Source organism: Ascidia mentula, chromosome 4 (assembly GCF_947561715.1).
Source record: "Ascidia mentula chromosome 4, kaAscMent1.1, whole genome shotgun sequence".
NCBI classification, from domain to species: domain Eukaryota; kingdom Metazoa; phylum Chordata; class Ascidiacea; order Phlebobranchia; family Ascidiidae; genus Ascidia; species Ascidia mentula.
Window position 1 is genome coordinate 4,687,090 of NC_138569.1, and position 17,789 is coordinate 4,704,878.

Genomic DNA, 17,789 nt, shown 5'->3' on the forward strand with positions numbered 1-17,789 from the left:
GCCTATTTAACATATTAATCAATAGACTTTGTATAGTACCCAGGTGACTTCGCGCACTCTAAAAGGGTGGTTTTGGAGCTAGGTATCGAAAAAACATACATTTATAATATTAATGCGCAGTGCGCGTGGAATTTGGAGTTATTTGTAACACAATCTTCCCCAGGCAGATATTTTTTTAATCCTACATAGAGCAATTTATTATACCTCCCACCCACAGATAGCAATGCTTGTTGCAATGATATGTACAAAACCTGCATTTAATGCTCGGCAGTCATGTGGCAGCCTACAGACGACGGAACTGTTCTTTCTATTGATGGGGTGAATATCGCATATAAAGCAACAGTGATTGTCCCCACAATGAAAGGCGCCTATCGTTGCAACCGGAAGGTTACGATGACGCCAGTAAGTTAGTTTTGTGTGTATACGCAATTTATTATCAGCAGCACGCACAAAATACGACTCTAAAAACCAAAGTATTAGTCAAGCATGTTTTCTCAACAAATCTTTGGGTGAATCCCAGGACTCCGGACAACACACTCTTTTCTATGAAAAATGCCTTTTTATTCACAAAGTACAACAAGACAGAGAAAGGCTGTACCGAATCGATGGAGCAAGGGTAAGGGTACAAAAGCCGGCAGAACGAACGAATCGAAAGCAAAGTGAGCGAGATAATACTGACATGGAAAGGAATGTAAACGTACATTTACAACTATAGATTAGTGCTTGGTTTCAGTACAAAATTTTAAACGACGTCTTTAAAACTATTTTAAAAATTGTATCCACTGATGGGCTCGGTATTGTTTCCAGTGTGTTTAAAGAAACGCTTTTGCATTCATAAATAGGTTTGTAAGTTTCGGTTAACCGTCATGTTCATGAACTGATAAAAGAACTGTAATAATGGTGCACGAATCCTAAATCATACAGCAAATACTGTTTTTGTTTGTTAAACAAACGCTTTTAGCATTAAGATGGCAGTTTACAAGGGATATTAAAATACTGTTTAGCGTTGGTGAATGCGTGCAGCTTTTAAAGGGTCTACAGGCGTGACTGGCCGTGGCACAAATAAAATATGAGCAGGCGCGTATGACAGTACAAGTTACCAATGGTGACCAAAATGGGAATTGACTAATAAAATGATAGTCAAAATACTTCGGTAATCTAAAAAGGAGAGAAAGATGTCAAATTTCGAGAGAATATGGGAAAAGCGAGCTGGGCGCTGCAAATGAATGACGCATGAAGAATAAACAACAAACAACAACAACAACAACAACAACGGCGAACTTTGTGCGCAAGTGCAAAGCGAACTTTAGATTGTTAGCACTTCGCGCTCTGAAACAGGAACGGGAGGCAACGAAAAAAAGAAACTTGATTCGTATTTGCAGCAAAGAAACGGAATGGTGGCGCAGAAGGCGGTCGATGCACGAATAAACGTAAATCGCGGTCTCGAGGTTCTAAGTAGATGAGTATGTGTTGTTTAGTGAGCGATTGTCAGTTACGTCACTTTGACGACGTCACACAATCAGTACACCTTGTAAGAAGCGAGCCACCAAACGACGCGTCTCCGTCCTAAGGCAGAAGAACAAAATAAACGTATGCTGATTGCCCAGAGGGGAAAGCCCCCATGTTTACTCCTTTCAGAGTACAACATATTCACATATACATCCGCATCTTTATATATATATATATACGTTGTGTATAGCCGTGCGTCGCGGCACGCAATAAATATTCGCCACAAAAATGAACAATCAAAAAAAAATTCGCCACCCGCTAGGTGGCGCGTCGCGACTGCAAATGTCTGTGCCCAGAAGCCGTGCGCTTCCGCGTTTCGTCGGCGATCGTGTGGTCATGGAGCAGACGCGCCGAAATCACTTGCGGAAGGTGACTGTGCAGCTTAGGCAGCACATGGTCCTGTAGTAGGGGTACGAACAGAGACGGGCGCGCAGTACAAGCTGGCAGTTGTGCATGCGATCCGTGCAGTTCGGATCTGCATTAGAAAGAAAAGCAGGGTTAGTCAATATTGCTGAAGATGGCTCGCGAACTAGAACTGTGGGGTTTGGTTGCATTCAATTGAAAGCCACGAGTCAACACTGGCTCGGGATAATTCGTCCGTCATTAATATTACTTCCATTGTGTTTGCAGAATATTTTGCTAATTTGGATCAGTTCGAACCATGGTCCCCTTGCAGGCTGTCCATCGCGCACCCATCGAATTTAAAAATTTCCGATTTATGCTAGTTATTCCAATTAGTATCTAAAAACTGGCGTAAAATTGCTACTAAATGGGAACTAATATCAAGCGGCAACTACGCTTTAAAGAAAAAAAACCTCAACAACGCTGCGAGCAAAGCAAACGACGAAGGACGTTTACGAGACAAGGTCGAACCACGGCAAATAATAACACCCGCATTTTTCGACACAAAACAGACGCGACCGCGTTCCTGTTGCACTGTCGTAACATAACAGGCTTTTTGCACGAGGCAAAACGTTGGCAGCTGTATCAACAGGCCCGAGTGTGCCATTCAAGCCACAAGCTATTACACTTTGTTTTCCCGCAAAGTGGGTGACCCAAGCACCTCGGAGACGTTTCTGTTTAAATGTTATGACTGCAAATGACCTGAAGCACTCATTACTCATTTCTGACGCCTCGGCTGTGCAAGTGCAATAATGTTAGGAAATCGTCCTGGAAATTGTTCAAAAACTTAGTGGGTGACGGGGATATACACATTGTTTTATTTTCAGTTATAAGGTAAGGATCAGAACAGTCTTTTTTTTAGTAGAAGCACAAAAACCAACAAGTGCCCTAAACGTGTTGCCAAAAATGCAGAAATTGCAGAAAAGCGCAGCACACCGCACACAACTATGTAAAAAGCTAAATACAAAAGCAACACTTACCATTTACTGTTATGCAGTTAGCCGTATTACACTGCTCCGTGCCCCTGGGCTTCTCTGAGGCGTCGCACAGATCGCTATACTCGCCGTTTTCGTCGAGACAATGCACATCGCGAGTACGGGTTCCTCCTCCACAGGAAACAGTGCACTGTGACGCAACAAAAGAGATGTTAGAATTACAACGATGAGTTCCGTTAAGATGCTTTTACTTCTTCAAAAGCTAATTGCATGGAAATATATGTATCGGGTTGGTGACAAATAAAACGTCACAGTTGACGTATTCAAAACTCGACTATGTTCAGCTTACCTCAGTCCATCTTGTGTAATACCAGCGCGAGCCGCAGGACTGCGTGTTGCAGTTTTGTTCGGTTTCTGGTTTCAATTCACTGTCGCAAGGTGGCGCCCCGTCTATCTCTTCCGCAGGGGCCATGTTGCCGTCTGGATTGATTTGCATACAGACGACTTGTCGCTCCTGCATACCGGCACCGCATTTGCTCGAGCACTAAAAAATAATACAGGATTCTATATACTTTGGTATTCATTGTGCTGTTCGTGCCCTTATTGCAGTGGTGTCCTCAACCAATACAGGTCAAATGTAAGTAAACCTCACTGATTAAATTAAAATATTTAAAACCAAAGAATAAAATTTTAAACCGAAAGATTAACTTCAAACCCAAAACGTATTTGGCTTAGAAATGTCAGGCTGGCAGTTTAACATAGCTTTTAATACTTTAATACGTCATTGTTTGCTAGTTATATTATCGCATGGCAATTACGAACGTATCTCGACAAGAGAACGACCAACGGGCGCAACGAACGGCTGTAAAAACACACCTTTTGCCAATATCGAAGATACCGCACTTTGATTGTGTGAAGTGCACGCAGTCGCAGCAAAAGTAAACGCTAAATATTTAAGATATGCATCGTGCCACAGACGAGAAGACACGACCGCTTGACTCAAATGGACCAATCCCATCGTGCGCAGCGCGAACCACATTAGAAGTCCGGAACAAGGGTTATCTAAATTACTGGGCCAGTGGCTGCTAACACCCGGTTTCTTGGCCGTTGATGGCAGGCAATTTACTAGACCACTGTAACTGCAGGCCAGACCCCACGCGAGTGAAACCGTTATCAATAACTTGCGAACGCAAATGACACTTTAATGCGCAAAGTCCCATACCACTGTCGATCAGATTAGAGTCTGCATCGTACCACGTTTTCTATATTCGAACTGGAGAGCGTTAAAGTTTGAGAAACTTTTGAGCCCGACGCTCAAGTACAACTATATATGGACGTTTTCAAGCACCACCTTTCTTATCAGTGGAGCATTAAATGCCAAAGTACTTGAATTAGGATTTCATTCCGGATGTTTTTGTCCAAATTTTGGGAAAGGTGAGCGTTAACTCATATTACCACGTTATTGGCACGTAATATTGGTGACCCCGACGACTGAACCAACAACACAGCATTATCTCTTTAATGTCACGGAAGGTCAGATTAAATGAACTGTGTAAAACTATTTAGGATTTTTCTGGGAAGCTCCAATAAATACGTTAGGAAATCGCCCGAAAAAACACTTCTACAAAACGCGCCATCAACCAGCACTGAGTACCCTCATGCGGAACTAAACCCAAATGCGATTTTAATGTCAGTTGCACCCGAAAACGATCTCTATTCGGTTTGTTTGATGCCAAAACGAGAAAAGCACCCCGCTAACGTACGCGGGCAACCAAATGGAAACAATGCGTTTGCTGGATGTTTGCTTGTTTATGGTTCAATGGCCGAGAAGAATATGTGCTATTTTGTCCAAGCGGTTGTTGCATGAATCGTCCACAAGCGTAACAACAATTTATGATCGAAACCTTGCAACGTAAAATTGTCAATAAAACTCACAGAAAACACCAGATGTACTTATCGCTATCTCGACTAATCCAAGTTTTTGACGAGCAACAATGCTCAGCAACATGAAATCATTCGTACCTTTCACAATGGTACAAAAACCTAGTGTTATCTGGCCACTTGAAGAGAACAGAAAAATGTCACTGGTAACTTATAAGAGATTACAGCTAGCTTCATAGCCCGAAAAGTTCACCGATTGGGCAAATCTCTGATTACGATCAGCGCCCTTGTAGCGGATGGTCACTCCTCAGACCTTTACATAACATCGGGATAACGACAGGGGACGACAAGCAGTAAGGAATGTCTTTAATCCCTGTTTCGCGGTGCGAGTTAGTCACATGACCACGACCAGCCTGGAGACTCCGGTCATTTGACAGATGTATGGGAAGGTGTCATAAACATTACCATTATCTGCACTGTTTGTGGGCCCTTTTTAATGCCTGTTCAAAAATTGCGGCTTGACCTAACGAACTGAGAAAGTAAGAGTGTTGGCAGGATTAGGTACGCGGGGCCCTACATGTGTATGCTGCTAGTAAAAAAACCAGGTTTCAAGTTGAACTCCACTAAAGAATGTGTAAATTAAAGCTTGGTCGATCGACCTGCATTAATGGTTACTCCTGTTGCCTACATTTTTCTTAGTATTGTCAAAATAACGTGTAGATTTTCTAAAACAGGACAGCCTACCGCGACAAACCCAACTAGAAATTTCGACGTTTTTGATGCTCTGTATACAGTTAAGTTTACACAGCAAACCAATACCACGAAATACTGTATACACAACGACGGGAGCTTGATATGCGTGCAGAAGGATTAGTGGCGGGGATTGGGCGTGAGCCTAGCAGCAAAAGCCTTTAATCGCTGTCATGGGAAGGTAAGTGCGAGCTGTCCAAACTGAGCGCAGTCTCCGGAACGTGGCGCCATTTTGTTTCCCCAATCTGTCCGGTGGTGTTTACAAGCTCCCGACGACAAGAGAAAACATTTGAAACCGGCAGTGCTTGTGAAATCAAAGACCCGTGAGATGACCGGTCCTTAGTTGAAGAGCCCTCTGTTTACTCGCGATGTGTGGCAGAAATACTAGGTCGCCCACAGTTTGTCCATAGATACACCATTGCGAGGGCATCGCTGTTTTGTTTATCTAAACTGATGGGTGGAGCTTGTCTCCACTGCTGCTGTAAAACGTCAATAACGCCACCATTAATCTCTTCTTCTGGCAAAACCTCATTTTGCAGATGGGGCAAATGGGGTAGGGGCGCTGGCTACACTTAAATCGACGAGGCATACGTTTTTGAACCAGAGGCAGTTGTCGGCGGGATCGGTTACAAAATATCACGGCTTCTATGCTTTGCTTCTGGTAAGGTATGCGCGAAATGCGTGGAAGTCGTTTCTGATTCATTGGACAGCTTGTATTGCATGCAAATTGTTTGAAATTGGAGTGCTTGAAATAGCTTGGGGATATTACGGCTTACGGGGTTTCAAGCAATTTAAGCTTTTCGCTCAAGACTTATGAGTTGCTCAAGGGTTTTCGGTATTGCGAGGATAAACGGGTGCATAAATTTCGTAAATCTCTGTGTATTTAACGCACATGTAACAGACCTCGGTAAGTTACACCGCACAAACAACCACAGGAGATCCCAAAAATGCGAGGAGTAATTCCATCATCCTTTGTCAGTTTACTTTCGTTTCAGACGTCAATCACGTTCTTCGTCATGCCAAATATCACCACTCACGTGAAAGAACAGATCTGTTTACGATCGTTTCAAAGTAAACTACAGTGTTATGTCTGCCTTATCAACAACGCATACCCAAGTTACATTAATTTGCCTGACCGCTAATTTCCACCCAGATTATAGGCAATCGGTATTTTGTTTCGGCTAATTACGTTAAGCACGCAAGAGTGTATGGAGATTAGTTTGTAGAACAAAGAGCAGCAACCTCGGAGAACAAGGAAATGCTTCACAGGTGAATGACAAATGAAACGCAAACAACAGAACGCGAAGCTGGTTGTAAATTACCTTTCCACCACGAAATGCAATCACTTTCCCCTGCGAGGACCGCCTGTTTGTTTGCTATACACTAAATCTAAAACGAACGGGGCCGAACGCCCCACTCCGTCCCATACAAGCTCCCTTCTCCCCTTGGGGGTCTCAATGCGACCACCCCGGACCCTACATAGCGCAGACAAGAGTTGTTTGCCCAGAGATTAGCTCTCAAGCTTTGGGGCTGGTTTCTTGCTGGTCGACAAGCATCAAAGCCATGCCGAGAATAGGACGGTTCTAATGCGTGCGTTTCCGAAGTTTGTGACCCCAGCTAGGTGGTACAACCCCAGGTAAGAATTAGAGGTTTTCGGGTCAGTTTTTCAGCCCTTTGGTGCTCCAGGACGCGGGTTTTTAATGTTTGGTAAACTGTACGCGCGCCCTTTAATTGGGTAGAACCGCCCTGTATGCGCTTTGGGGAAACACAAGAGGGCGGAAATAATTACCAGCGGAACGTAAATCCCTAAATCGGATCGAGTAAACCAGTGAGGCGATCAAAGAGTTAAGTTGGCTTGCTCAGTGTTTCCCAACTGAAGGGTCATTAAGCATATACAACACTTTAACTTCCCGAGTTTTTTTGCAAGTCTCAAATAGTCGGTGTTCGACAAAAAAGGAATTAAAGCAACTGAGATCAGTTTGTTTGACATTAAGCTTATTTCAAATAAGACGAAAACTCAGGAAATACATGATTATTTTACCGCTCATAAAATCGACTTGACATATCAATAAATAGGGAACTGTTCTGGAATAGATTTCATAAAAGTTCATTCTACAACCAGAGCAAACAAGGTCGACGTTTAATTGCTTTAAACTCCGGCCAACTATCGAGAAACACTGTTGCATAAACACGTATTCCGTCGTTCTGCAAATTGGGCACGGTGAACAAATTGCCCCTGGCTTTAGTCAAACAACTGCGCCATTTATCATCGTGTGGTATCGCCTGCGAACGTTAAGGCTCAGCATTAAACCCTTACACGCCCGCAAATACGATAACTCAGACTCCAAAGCTGCGGTCATTAATCTTTGCGCCGCCAAAGGCAATCGTTCGCTGTTTGTTAACATTGGTTCAAGGTCCTCGTTCTTTTGAGGATCCCAAGGAAAAATGGAAACTCAACACGACCACAAATTTGTTATCCGTTTCTAGGCACGGCTGCCGGCGCCTTGCGGGAAAACGAGACAACGATCGCCGCCGATTACCCTTCAAATTCGCGAATTCCACAACTGAAGGCATGAGCTTGTTCAAATACAGACTCAATTCATACAAATCCCCACCAAAAAAACACAAAAGAAGGCAAAATCATTAAAGGAGTAAGTTGTGGATTTAATCTTTTTGTGTTTGATGCAGTGAAACAAGGGTGGTGAGTTCTACTTGCATTCGGGTAAAACATTTTTTACATGAAACAAATAGCTAGTTTTAAGACTATCGTAAAATTAGCCTTTATTGCCGAACACAATCCCCACATCTTGCTCACAAAGCGGTACTTTTCTTTAAGCCACAGATAAACTCACCGAACCCCATCGCCCGGCGAACCACTCGTATCTGATTCCACAGGACGAACGCGCGCAAGTCCTTGTTTCGGGAGGTTGAGTGCGCGAACATCCCGAAGATAATTGTGCAGTGTTGAGGCAGCGAACATTCCTGCGCTGCACGCCTTGGTCGCAGTCGGCTGAACACTGCACAGAAATGCAATAAAAATTATTATCAGTACATTTCTGAAGCCTGTTGCTTAGACGTAGTGATCATACGGTGTGGCCAATGAAACTGCCCCACCCAAATATGAGCTAAAGATTTAAAGTTGAAGAATCGTGATTTTGTTTATTTTAAATGATTAATCCCAAACCTTCACTTACTCCAACCAAGCCACCAATTATTTGTATTTGTGAATTTCGCCTACCTCTCTCCAGTCCGTGACGAACCAGTTTGTAATACAGGGTCCTGAGTCGCATTTGCGCATGTGCTTTGGTCGCCTGGCGCTTCCACAAACAGCGTCGGCGACAGTTCGTCCATCGCCTTCCTTGCACACCGTGCGACGGGTCTGGGTACCGCTTCCACACTTTGCGTTGCACTGCAAACCATAAATAAATGAACAGTTTGTTCAAGATACCATCTATAGCGTAGAAGTCTTCTTCAGCTTGGTTAACTAATTTGGCAAGACCGTTTCCAGTACCAAAGTGTACGCACTACAATATATAGAAACAGTGTCTGCAGCATTGTCTCTTTCTTTTGTACAAAAATAATCCCACCTGCGACCAATCGCCAACCACTTCCCAGCGCGCGCATTCTTGGATCTGACAACGCTCGTGGGTGTTAGGGCGCGGTAGGCGTGCGCATTTTTGGTAAAGGACAGCCGAAGTGAAGTTGCCGGCGAATCGTTGTCGACAAACCACTCTGCGTATACGTCTGCCCATCCCACACGAACGCGAGCACTCCGACCAACTCCCCAACTCGTAGCTGTGAAGTAATTGCATGTAAAGGGTAATTTACAAAATTTCAAATCAATATTCTAGAGTTTTTCTTTACGCCGTGAGTGGTTTTGTCTCACACAGCAAACACAATTTGCGGGTTTTAGATTTATTCTTGCATATATTAAAGTTAAGATTCATACACTAGTGATGACAAAAAATTGTCAAATGTTAAACCGTCAAACTCTTACAATGGCGGACACGGTTGTGTGTTGCACTGTCTGATCCTGGGGACAGGTCTTGATCCAAGACATTGGCCATCGTCCACTACTTGCCCAGTTGCATGCAGAACGCACAGGATTCTCTGTCTTTTAATTCCTGTGAAGTAAATTGAATTAATTTTACGCAACCAGTATAACCAATATCATATTTTTTTAGCCACAAAGTGGCAGGAATATTTATTATGTACGTGTAAAGATAGCATTCAGATGATTATACCAAGTTGGGTAATGTGAGAACACATACCTTGCGCGCAAGATTGGGAACAAGCCTCGTAGCCACGTCTCACCCAAGACGTTGACCCATCAAGCGACTGGCCCCGGTTGATAATCTGCAAGGAACGCCGGCTGTTCGTGTTGCCATCGGGGTCATCGGACGGAGCGTCAACGTCATCAACCCCAGCGGGGCGACGCCAGAACGGGGGACCGCGGTTGACCGGATTATTGGGGAAATGACGGTTCCTGTGGCGGTAATAGGGGCCCCGGTAGGGATTGCGTTCTGGGAATCGCGGTGGGAGGGACTGGGGTGGACGTACGGGGGCTGGATTGTAGGGGTTCTGCAGGTTTAGGTCGCCGCCGACGGCGTCCAATCGTTGGTTGTTTCGCATGGTTGGCTGTGGGTCACCCTGTGGGGCGGCTGCAAGCTTGGGAATGATGAACTCGTAGCGGATTCCCGGCTGCTCGCCTTGGAAGAAAACCTGGAGAAAATGGAGTTTAAAGCTTGACTAAAAATTATATAAACGGAAAAACAACTACACAAGTAAAAGAAGGCACTAGAACAAAAATTAGGTAAAATATGCCGCAAAAAGTTTCCTAATGTAACAAGCCTCTGTCAAACACTAAGATTCATATGGTTATAAACTTGGCCTATTTACAACTTTTGCAAACTAAAAAAAAGACGCTGCTGGATATTTTACAACCCCAACGACGGCCGCAACATTCCGTGCCCATTTCCCAAAGGACCCAAAAGCAAGGGGATTAGACATTTGTTGTGGTTATGGCAGGTGAAGCAACGCCGTAAAGTGATATATCGTTTACGCAAAACTGCGGGTTACGTTTGGTCAGGCTGGTGATACTGCACTGTGTTACTCAACCATGAAATTTTTTTTCTAATTCTTGTAATTTTAGCTGTTCACCGATACGGTTATAGCTACTTGTACGAAGGCAGCATTACAAAATTACTGCCGGATACTTTCTTAAATATGGAGTAATTACACGAAAAAAATCGTGTGCACCAAAAACTTATCTTTGTGAAAATAGAAATTTCGGATAAATGCGTGTTTTCTGCGTAGTTTTTACTTATCACTAAATCCACTTGAAATTTGGGACAAAACACGCACTTATAAATCTGAGCCCATAAAGTGCTAATCGTCAATCGTCGTTGCATCCAATCCGTCTTGTGCGCGTGATCCCGAGGCTTCTGCGTTTCGTCGGTTACATTATCCGCAACCACAAGTGTACCAAGCCACCCCCTCACACATGTCAAAACATGACTGAGAGTTATATTATAAACTGCGCCTGGGCGAGCCTTAGAAAGAGAAATATCACGTTTAGACACCATGGCGGAAAACAAGTAGCGAACCACAGACCAATGTTTTGCGTGCGCCTATTGACCTGTGATGCCTGGTTGCAGGGTGGGAGGAAGTCGACAAACAAAGGTGCAGGAGATTGGAAGGAGGGGGGAACATGCCAAAGTTATCTGTCGGCAATACGATGCGAGCCGGATGACTAAACGCAGGTCGACGTGGGTCGCAATAGACAAATATTCCGCTCTTCGACTACTCACCAAACATACAGGGCAGCGGTAAAGTCAGAAAACAACAAAACGCCCACTCCCCCGGGGGGCGCATCGTTAAAATTACACTCGACACCCCAGAAAAGCAACAACCCAACTAAGCTAATCCCTCTGCAATTATTTACATGGATTGTTCCACGACCGACGGACAGATTGACGACGCGTCGATCTATCCTCGTCTCGAGACCGCGGTCACGTTTGCCCGACAACAACAAGGTCGAAGCGAAGGTCGTTAAAGAAACTACGAGGCCTTCTGTGGTCATTGTAGGAGTAATCTGGCCGCGTGACGGTTTCTGGGGTTGGCACGCGTCAAAATGTTCCTCGGGATTATTATTGCAGCAGAACAGAGGGAATTAGGTGTGAAATAATGACTTTGAGATTTTGGACATCTGAATGGGCGCATTTTGTTCACCAACATCACAATTCGATAACTTGGATGAGATTATCGTAAGTGACATATCAAACTAGGAAGGTCTACGATAAGAGCTTGTATTTAACCATTGTGGTTGAAGAGAATAACTCGATTTCTCTGAACTACTTTAACAACTTTATGCCATCAGATCTTGTCAAAACGTAATTGCCTGATGTCAATTGCAGGCTGTGAATATTTCCGCTGTTTGTCAACTGTTAAATTTCAAGGTTAAACTTTTTGTTATTTCGTACCAAACGTACACTTGGATTGAAACAAAGTATGGATTGAAACGGCAATTTACGCCCTTGAGATCGCCATCCGTTCGCGGAGCAATGACAAATAGCCTGGGAAGAAATTTGAAATCTGCTGACTCGGTCAATGACTGAAAGGACGAGAAAATTTAGGGGGCTTGCGGCTTTGTAATAAGGGCGCGTTATTAAAAGAGTCGAGGGATATATGAAATACTTGAAAGACCACAATCGTGTTGTTGGCACATTCGAAGATTTGTGTAGTCAAAAAAGCACGAGAAATGATTTTGCAGAAACGCAATTAACCGAAATAAATTTAATGTTCGTTTTCCACTTGTTTAACAAGCGACTGATTGAGTTTGCCAAGATGTTCGTATTAGTCTTGTACTTTGGTATTTTAAGCATTTAAAACCGTGTGCAGTGTTCCAAATATAGCAGTGTTTTTACTGATGACTTCGTGTGAAGAAGAGATGGTTTACGCCCCCACACTAAGTCAATGACGCATAAACGATCTGACAACCGAGAAACCTCCGAGTGTTTCATTGAACGGAAAACACCCATCATACATCTTCATCCTAACCACCAAAATGTTTATTTCCATCTTCGCGGAAATCTTCGCAGGGCCAACACCAACAAGTCTAACGCATAGGAATTCAAAGAACCACTTCAGTACCACGAACTGGTGCCTTTCTCAAACCTCCAAGACAAAATTAGCAAGAGAACGGGAGGGTCGAGTGTTAACGACAGACTAAAGCACATTTCTGGGGCGATCCAGTGGCGCTTTGCAAACACGCGATACAACAACGAGTGTCCAAGGACCGTGCGGTCAGCCTGATCAATCAATGTCGGCATGTACTGGTGCAAGGTAATGAGACACAGCATTACAGAGTCCGGAACAATGGAGGCGCCTTATTGGCTACTTATGATAAAGCTGCGATGAAAGGCGGCAATGATGAAGTGGTGTGTGCCACCATTTTAATTTTTTTAACAAGATTGCTGACATTTTTGTTAAAAAGTCTTGAAAATTGCAGTTTAAAGAATGCATTTTGTACAATCGCTATCATGCACGTTGTTTGATATCTTAGAGAAAGAAGAGGTTTATAAATCATATTGTATTGCTGTGCAGTTGAAGTTAAATAACTTCCTCGGGATAACAAGGGTATTCAGGGCCAATTACTGTGCACAAACCAAGCAAACCCAGCAGGTAAATTTAAACACCCAAGCGCCTTTTCTATCTAAACGGTCATATTGTCCTATGAAAAAACGGCAGCGAGTCTTTTACGCCTCGAATCCACAGATTCCACGCTGCCAGTCCGTTGGGGATTTGTCGCAACGACGTTGATCGCCCGCCCAATGTTTGAGCTTTCCCGTGGGTAAACACTGCGTCGACTCGAGCTGAATTTGAAGCGTGATGGATGAGGCTCCCGGCTGCAACGCCGAACGCAACATCAAACGTACAGGTTTTATGTCGTCGCACCCGTGCTTGTTTGCGTGGACGTGTGCGCAGTCGACACTTGGTATCGACAACGTGCCAAAACTAAAAGTCACTTTGTTGCTGTTGTTGGAATATACATATATTTGCAAATGATAAAGCTAATTTATGTACGATATTATGTACGAAGTTTGAGAATGGTTTAGGCTACTTTGACATTTCTGCAAATTGCCGCAGATCAAAGTGTTGTTAAACACATCTCTGCTGATTTGCTAAAGTAAAACCTCAAAAATGTAGCAAACAGCAGTTAAGTCGTTAATTCAAAGTTTTTCATTAACCGGCTATTTTCGTTCATGGGTGTTTATAGGCGCAACTACTTTAAGGGGTTAATTATATGTGCCTCATGTGACGCTGCACACAAAACAAAACACTTACGATATAAGCCATCCATTACCCCACAAACTCCAGATACAAAAGCATGGAATAATCGCTTGCAAGGCGGTGCCAATATATCTGAAAAACTGTGGCAATATCTGCATGAGAAGAATGTCTATTTCACTCGAACAATGACATAACATGAATGCCGATGTGGTGTATGAGGAAAGGTTAAGTCCAAAAGTCAACCAAAGGAAAGCTCCAGGCTTTGCACTCCGACCTGAGGGGAGGGCGATAACGGACGACGACCGGTACTCGAAGGACCGATAAAAAGTCCTGCCCTAAAACAATAAGCCGCAGTTGTTCGATTGTCAAGGCGCGTCCGGGAGTAGAAGATAAGCCTTCCTGGCCATTTATCATTTCTTTGTCCGCTATCGCTGCTAGAAAGGCTGGATCAGCGGGGATTCAGACTACACAAGAGGGGATTGGGCGACTCCCGGTCTAACGGCCAACGTCAAGTGCATTTCGAACGATAACGCGAATCTCCGCTTTCCGCTGAAGCTCAGCGCGATGCCGTGGAGAGGAAAAGGTTTGGCGCCGCCCAGACGGTTGGGAGGAATCTCATTTGTTTGGATATCGAACGACTGGCGTTTATGGGAAGCCGGCAGAGAGCGGTGCGGATTTTTAACCCAGCAGGAGTTGGTAAAACTTCACACGAATTTGCACACGAGCTATTCGAAAATCCCATTTTGGTATAATTTTTCATGGAAGACCCTTGGCCGAGAAAACCCATTTGTTGCTGGTTTCTACATTCAGTAGAGCTGAACATCCTGGCGCCAAACGCATTTTTTTGAACATGTTTTTTCCAACAATAATTTTATTCCACTAATAGTTTTTGCTAATGTCTTTTTACATTTGTTTATTTAAATTTTTCGATTAGAATTGAACTTCTTACACGAGTAGTTAAGAACGCGTTTCAAAAACGTCTAGCGTTTTCAAGCCGGGAGGCTCAGTCGGATCGATCTAGTCAATTGACCATTCAGGAAATCCTAAAACCGACAAATTCCATCACTTACCATCACTTCCAGCGGTTCGTTGGTCGGTCCCTCTCCGACTATGGATTCTCCTTTGGGGCTGTTGAAAGGTCGGTCGTAGGTGAAGCGAGTTCCGGCGATAATGTAGTGCTGAGGAGACTTGTCCGGCCGACCTTGGTTCACCTCGACGTTAATGTACATCGTCTTGCCTGGATTCCCCGACCGAAGGGCTGAGGAAAAACGTCGACATCTTGTTGATTTTGGTTTGACCTCGCTTTAAACTTTTCTCAAATTAAAACCTAATTTTCAGAAAAACCTTTCCTGAATGATAAAGGTACGATTTCTGTTTGTTTTGAATAGTTATGTTTTCAAAATACCAAATCGTTTTTCATTACCAATGCACCCTTGTATTTTGTTAATATTTAGCCTATGACTATGACAGGTCCATTTAAAGCACTAAATTAACTTTGCGAAGTCATGGAGAAAATGCAGACATTGGTTATTACGTTTTCAAGACAGTGACGGCGTTGTCCGGTTTGCACAATACAGTAAATCCATACGAGGCACATCAAGTCATCCATGAAAGAAATTTACGGCGAGATTCGCGTTACTTGTGGTGAGTGCATCACAGAGAAACAAAATGCCACAGGTAAATTTGAGTACACAAGGGATTAACCCTAAAACGCCCAAAGATGAGGCCAAACAAAGAACCATGTATTACCAGCAGATTATCACACGGTGCCCAACAAACCCGTACTGAATAACAAACTCGCATTTGTTTCAAAGCGTTCCATTTTTTACCCTAATTACCACAAAACAGCAATCTGGGTGGGGGGATACTGACCTTCAAACACAGAAAGAATGTGTGCACTTTCTAACTGCAAGGGTGAAAGCAGTTCAGAAACAAAGCTCAAAACAGTAGTGCTATTGCCTTCCCACGGACGTCTTGAAAACGCCCGCCGTGGAATTAGAGCTCACCAACAGCAAACAAATCCGCTTTGCAAGATTACCAACTTGACAGCTTCTAAGCCGGTCGGTCTTCAAGTCTCAGTACAAGGACTTAACCTGGAAGGCGTTATTTTCACAAGATGGCTTCGCAATTTTTGGGAGAAAGTTTGACGGATGAGGTTGACGACACACGTCCGAGTTTTGCATCGCCGACCGGCTTTGAATGTGTGTGAACTTCGACTGGTTTCTAGAATTTTTGCAGTCATTTTTATGACTTGGTGCTTTATCGTTGGTGCGAGCATATGGAGTTCAGCATTCTTTGAACCTGTGTCTCAATATAGCATTGAATTTCATAAAATACAGGAACGTTGCTATGGCCTAATTTAGCTTGCGCATATTTTCCAGTCCTCGTTTTGTATACCAGCATCGATACAGCGGTTGGAAATTGATGGATCATAATACATATACAGTACTTTCATCGCCACCGATCTAGGAACACTGCTGTTTTGATACAAAACGGGATATGACGTTTTTGCAGCGGTAGCCCCAACGTTTTTACGAAGAAAATGGTTTTCATACAGAGGAACCAGACAACAGGAAATCAGTTCACCGTAACCCGGTTAGCGATTTAGAGTTTACACAAAGTAAAGAAAGGCATTTCGGTTTTGGCTCGGTGTTTTTTGTGCGAATTTCGAAGTTAATTTGTTGATCTGCACCGAGATCCCATCAAGATAACAAGTCGGCCCGGTGCTCAACACCATCCATCCAAAAACCGCAAGCTCGGAGACAATCCCGTGTGCTACTCCTTGCCCTTCATACTAATATGGTCAGGTTTTATGAGGTTTGTCCGACCCCTCGTCGACTCTTTAACACCTCCAAGGCGGATCGGATCTCGGAAAGAGAAAACAAATGTGAGAAAGAGGTACTGGGGTCAAAGCCAGTGGGTCGCCTTTCAAAGTGACGATCGTGTAAAGATGAATTGGAAGCTACTGCTGCGGTTTCGTGATTAACCACATAGCGAGTTTCAACAAGATGCCGGTGTTGCATTGCCCGTGTGATGGGACAAGGTCGAGGTCAGCAGCGAGTTTATTTGCAGATTGTCGTCAGCGCAGGAACCCAATCGCAGTACTGTGGACGCAGAACACATGAACAAAATGGGGAAGCTTTCTTTGTCCCCGAGGTGGATACATTTTTGGATGTCAAAACCTGTGTTTCCTTGAAAACTGCCGCTACAACCTGTAGATATAACCCATACCCATACTGCACAGGGCGGCTGCCAGCACCAGTTGATATGACGTCAAGGACATATCCTGAAGTGCGAGACAAGACGCTACGTGTTCATAACACTTGTATTAAGATACAACGTGTGCAAATAACTGATGCTATTTCATGTGCGTCATCCAAAATCCACAAAATAAAAGTCCCTAGTTGTTCACTGTCCGGAAAGTGCTCTAGTTACAGGCAAAACCAAGAGGCGGTTGCGACTGACAGGTGGTGGTAGCAGTGATGGATGGGACAAGTCGAGCTTACATGTAGATCCTCATTCCGCACGGTCTTGAAAAGGAGACAAATTGTTGTGGTGCCGTTTCAGTGGTGAATGGGAAGTAGGTCCTGTTGACGGACGCCGGTCCGACATTTCGGTGCAATTTGTTTGAGATGTGCCTTTGTGCACGGACCTGTAGTCTTGGACGAGGACGAAGGCACGTTCCAAGTTGTTTGGAATCCGGTTTGTTTTTTTGTCAGGGATGAACAAGAATCACAATCGGGGAGTAATTGAGCTTGCCCGGTGACTCAGGTGGCGCGCGCATTTTCAGCCACGAGTTATTGATCGGTTGCAAGTACGATGCACAAAAAGAACTTGGTATTTGCGATCTCGTGTTTCACTTAACAGTAGGTCAAAGTAAGGCCATAGCCTTCAAGGAAAACGATTTTACATATTGGCAGTTCTTCTGAGATAAGTAGAAAGCTTTAATTCGCCTAATGAAAGAAAACTATAATCCAAAATGCGTCAGACAAACGAAAACCTCTTGACCTTTTTGAGAAT

At 43.9% G+C, this 17,789-nt stretch overlaps 1 protein-coding gene across 4 annotated transcripts in view; it reads right to left on the bottom strand.

Annotated features, from left to right (window-relative positions):
• Positions 1 to 550: 550 nt before the first annotated feature.
• The window catches only part of LOC145897337 (thrombospondin type-1 domain-containing protein 4-like), a 53,197-nt gene continuing 35,958 nt past the window's right edge, over positions 551 to 17,789 (bottom strand). For 3 of the 4 annotated variants that reach the window (XM_082985582.1, XM_082985585.1, XM_082985586.1), the window contains 9 exons: positions 14,840 to 15,027; positions 9,749 to 10,199; positions 9,475 to 9,601; positions 9,065 to 9,272; positions 8,716 to 8,886; positions 8,330 to 8,494; positions 3,196 to 3,390; positions 2,892 to 3,036; positions 551 to 1,984 (listed from right to left, as the gene is read on the bottom strand). In XM_082985582.1, the coding sequence (XP_082841708.1) occupies positions 1,866 to 1,984; positions 2,892 to 3,036; positions 3,196 to 3,390; positions 8,330 to 8,494; positions 8,716 to 8,886; positions 9,065 to 9,272; positions 9,475 to 9,601; positions 9,749 to 10,199; positions 14,840 to 15,027 (1,769 nt within the window). In that variant the 3' untranslated portion in view covers positions 551 to 1,865. The remainder of the gene's footprint in view (positions 1,985 to 2,891; positions 3,037 to 3,195; positions 3,391 to 8,329; positions 8,495 to 8,715; positions 8,887 to 9,064; positions 9,273 to 9,474; positions 9,602 to 9,748; positions 10,200 to 14,839; positions 15,028 to 17,789) is intronic. The other variant, XM_082985583.1, reaches the window with a different exon arrangement.